This window comes from Plectropomus leopardus, unplaced genomic scaffold (genome assembly GCF_008729295.1).
Source record: "Plectropomus leopardus isolate mb unplaced genomic scaffold, YSFRI_Pleo_2.0 unplaced_scaffold13497, whole genome shotgun sequence".
NCBI classification, from domain to species: domain Eukaryota; kingdom Metazoa; phylum Chordata; class Actinopteri; order Perciformes; family Serranidae; genus Plectropomus; species Plectropomus leopardus.
The window spans coordinates 1-1,610 of NW_024614388.1; the positions used below are offsets into that span (position 1 = coordinate 1).

At 55.3% G+C, this 1,610-nt stretch overlaps 1 protein-coding gene across 1 annotated transcript; it reads left to right on the plus strand.

Annotated features, from left to right (window-relative positions):
• Positions 1-94: 94 nt before the first annotated feature.
• LOC121963976 (metal transporter CNNM4-like) lies at positions 95-1,601 on the plus strand (the record flags this gene model as incomplete). Its single annotated transcript, XM_042514210.1, has 1 exon — positions 95-1,601. A coding segment is annotated over exon 1 (1,507 nt), but the record flags the coding sequence as incomplete, so codon positions are not given.
• Between the last annotated feature and the right edge of the window lie 9 nt (positions 1,602-1,610).

The following is a 1,610-nucleotide window of genomic DNA, read 5'->3' on the forward strand; positions in this document are numbered from 1 at the left end:
TTTTTTTAGATATGCGGGTATGCAAATGAGCAGGGTGGGCTCGTGGAAACGAGTAGGTGACGTCAGTTCCCCCTTCGCATAGAGCGAAACAAACATGGCGATAGACTCGAGTGGACGGGGGTTTACGCTAACTTTATTCGTCTTTTCTTGCGTTTTTGCGGGCAGGCAGGCCGAGGAGGCGGCGGCGGAGTCGAGACTCGCCCCCCGGATACTCGGCATGAGGCTGGAGAGGAGCGACACGCCGGCCGGGACCACCGAGAAAGGGGTTATTCAGGTGACCGAGGGCAGCGACATCCTCTTCAGGTTCTACGGGCTCCACTTGCGCCCAAACAGCTCGAAGCTCATCCAGTTTATGGAACTTTACTCCAGCGAGAAAGAGGATGATACTTTCGGCGCGGTTACGACCAACTTGAGCAGGACTTGTCTCGAACGCACGAAGGAAATAGAAGTAAGGGGGTCCATGGAGGTGACCAACCAAAACACCTCCGGGGTGGTCAGCCTCCGGATCAAGGAGCTCCGCAAGAGAGAGGCGGTGAAGGTGTTCGGCTTGTGCGTCCTTGACATCCACGCGAAGGAGGAGACGTGGTACCTGCTGGACGATAAGGACGGCAGAGTGCGCGTGGTGGAGGTGGCGAAGTCTCTGCTTCCCATCTGGCTGCAGGTGATCCTCATCGCCTTCCTGCTGGTGCTGTCCGGCATGTTCAGCGGGCTCAACCTGGGGCTGATGGCGCTGGACCCCATGGAGCTCCGCATAGTGCAGAGCTGCGGCACCGAGAAGGAGAAGAAATACGCACGGAAGATCGAGCCCATACGCAGAAAGGGTAACTATTTGTTGTGCTCGCTGCTGCTCGGAAACGTCCTGGTGAACACCACGCTCACCATCCTCCTGGACGACCTCACCAAATCCGGGGTGGGCGCTGTGGTCGCCTCCACAGTCGGGATCGTGATTTTTGGCGAGATTGTGCCGCAGGCGCTGTGCTCCCGGCACGGGCTGGCAGTCGGGGCGAACACCATCCTTGTCACCAAGTTGTTCATGCTGCTAACTTTCCCGCTGTCGTGGCCCATCAGCAAGATCCTGGACTGCGTCCTGGGTCAGGAGATCGGCACCGTGTACAACCGGGAGAAGCTGGTGGAGATGCTGAAAGTCACCGAGCCGTACAACGACCTGGTGAAAGAGGAGCTCAACATGATCCAGGGCGCGCTGGAGCTCAGGACCAAAACAGTGGAGGATGTCATGACGCCCATCAGCAACTGTTTCATGATCCACAGCGACGCCGTGCTGGACTTTAACACCATGTCCGAGATCATGGAGAGCGGGTACACGAGGATACCTGTGTACGAGCAAGAGAGGTCCAACATCGTGGACATCCTGTTTGTTAAGGATCTGGCCTTTGTGGATCCGGACGACTGCACCACCCTCAAGACCATCACCAAGTTCTACAACCATCCCGTGCACTTCGTGTTCCACGACACCAAGCTGGACTCCATGCTGGAGGAGTTTAAGAAAGGTTTGTGGAAATTTCGTGATGTAAGGAAGTTAAAAACACATTTTAGTAAGTATTATCAGGAAAACGTATTTCAAGTATTAAAAGTACCCAAATGCAAAAAAA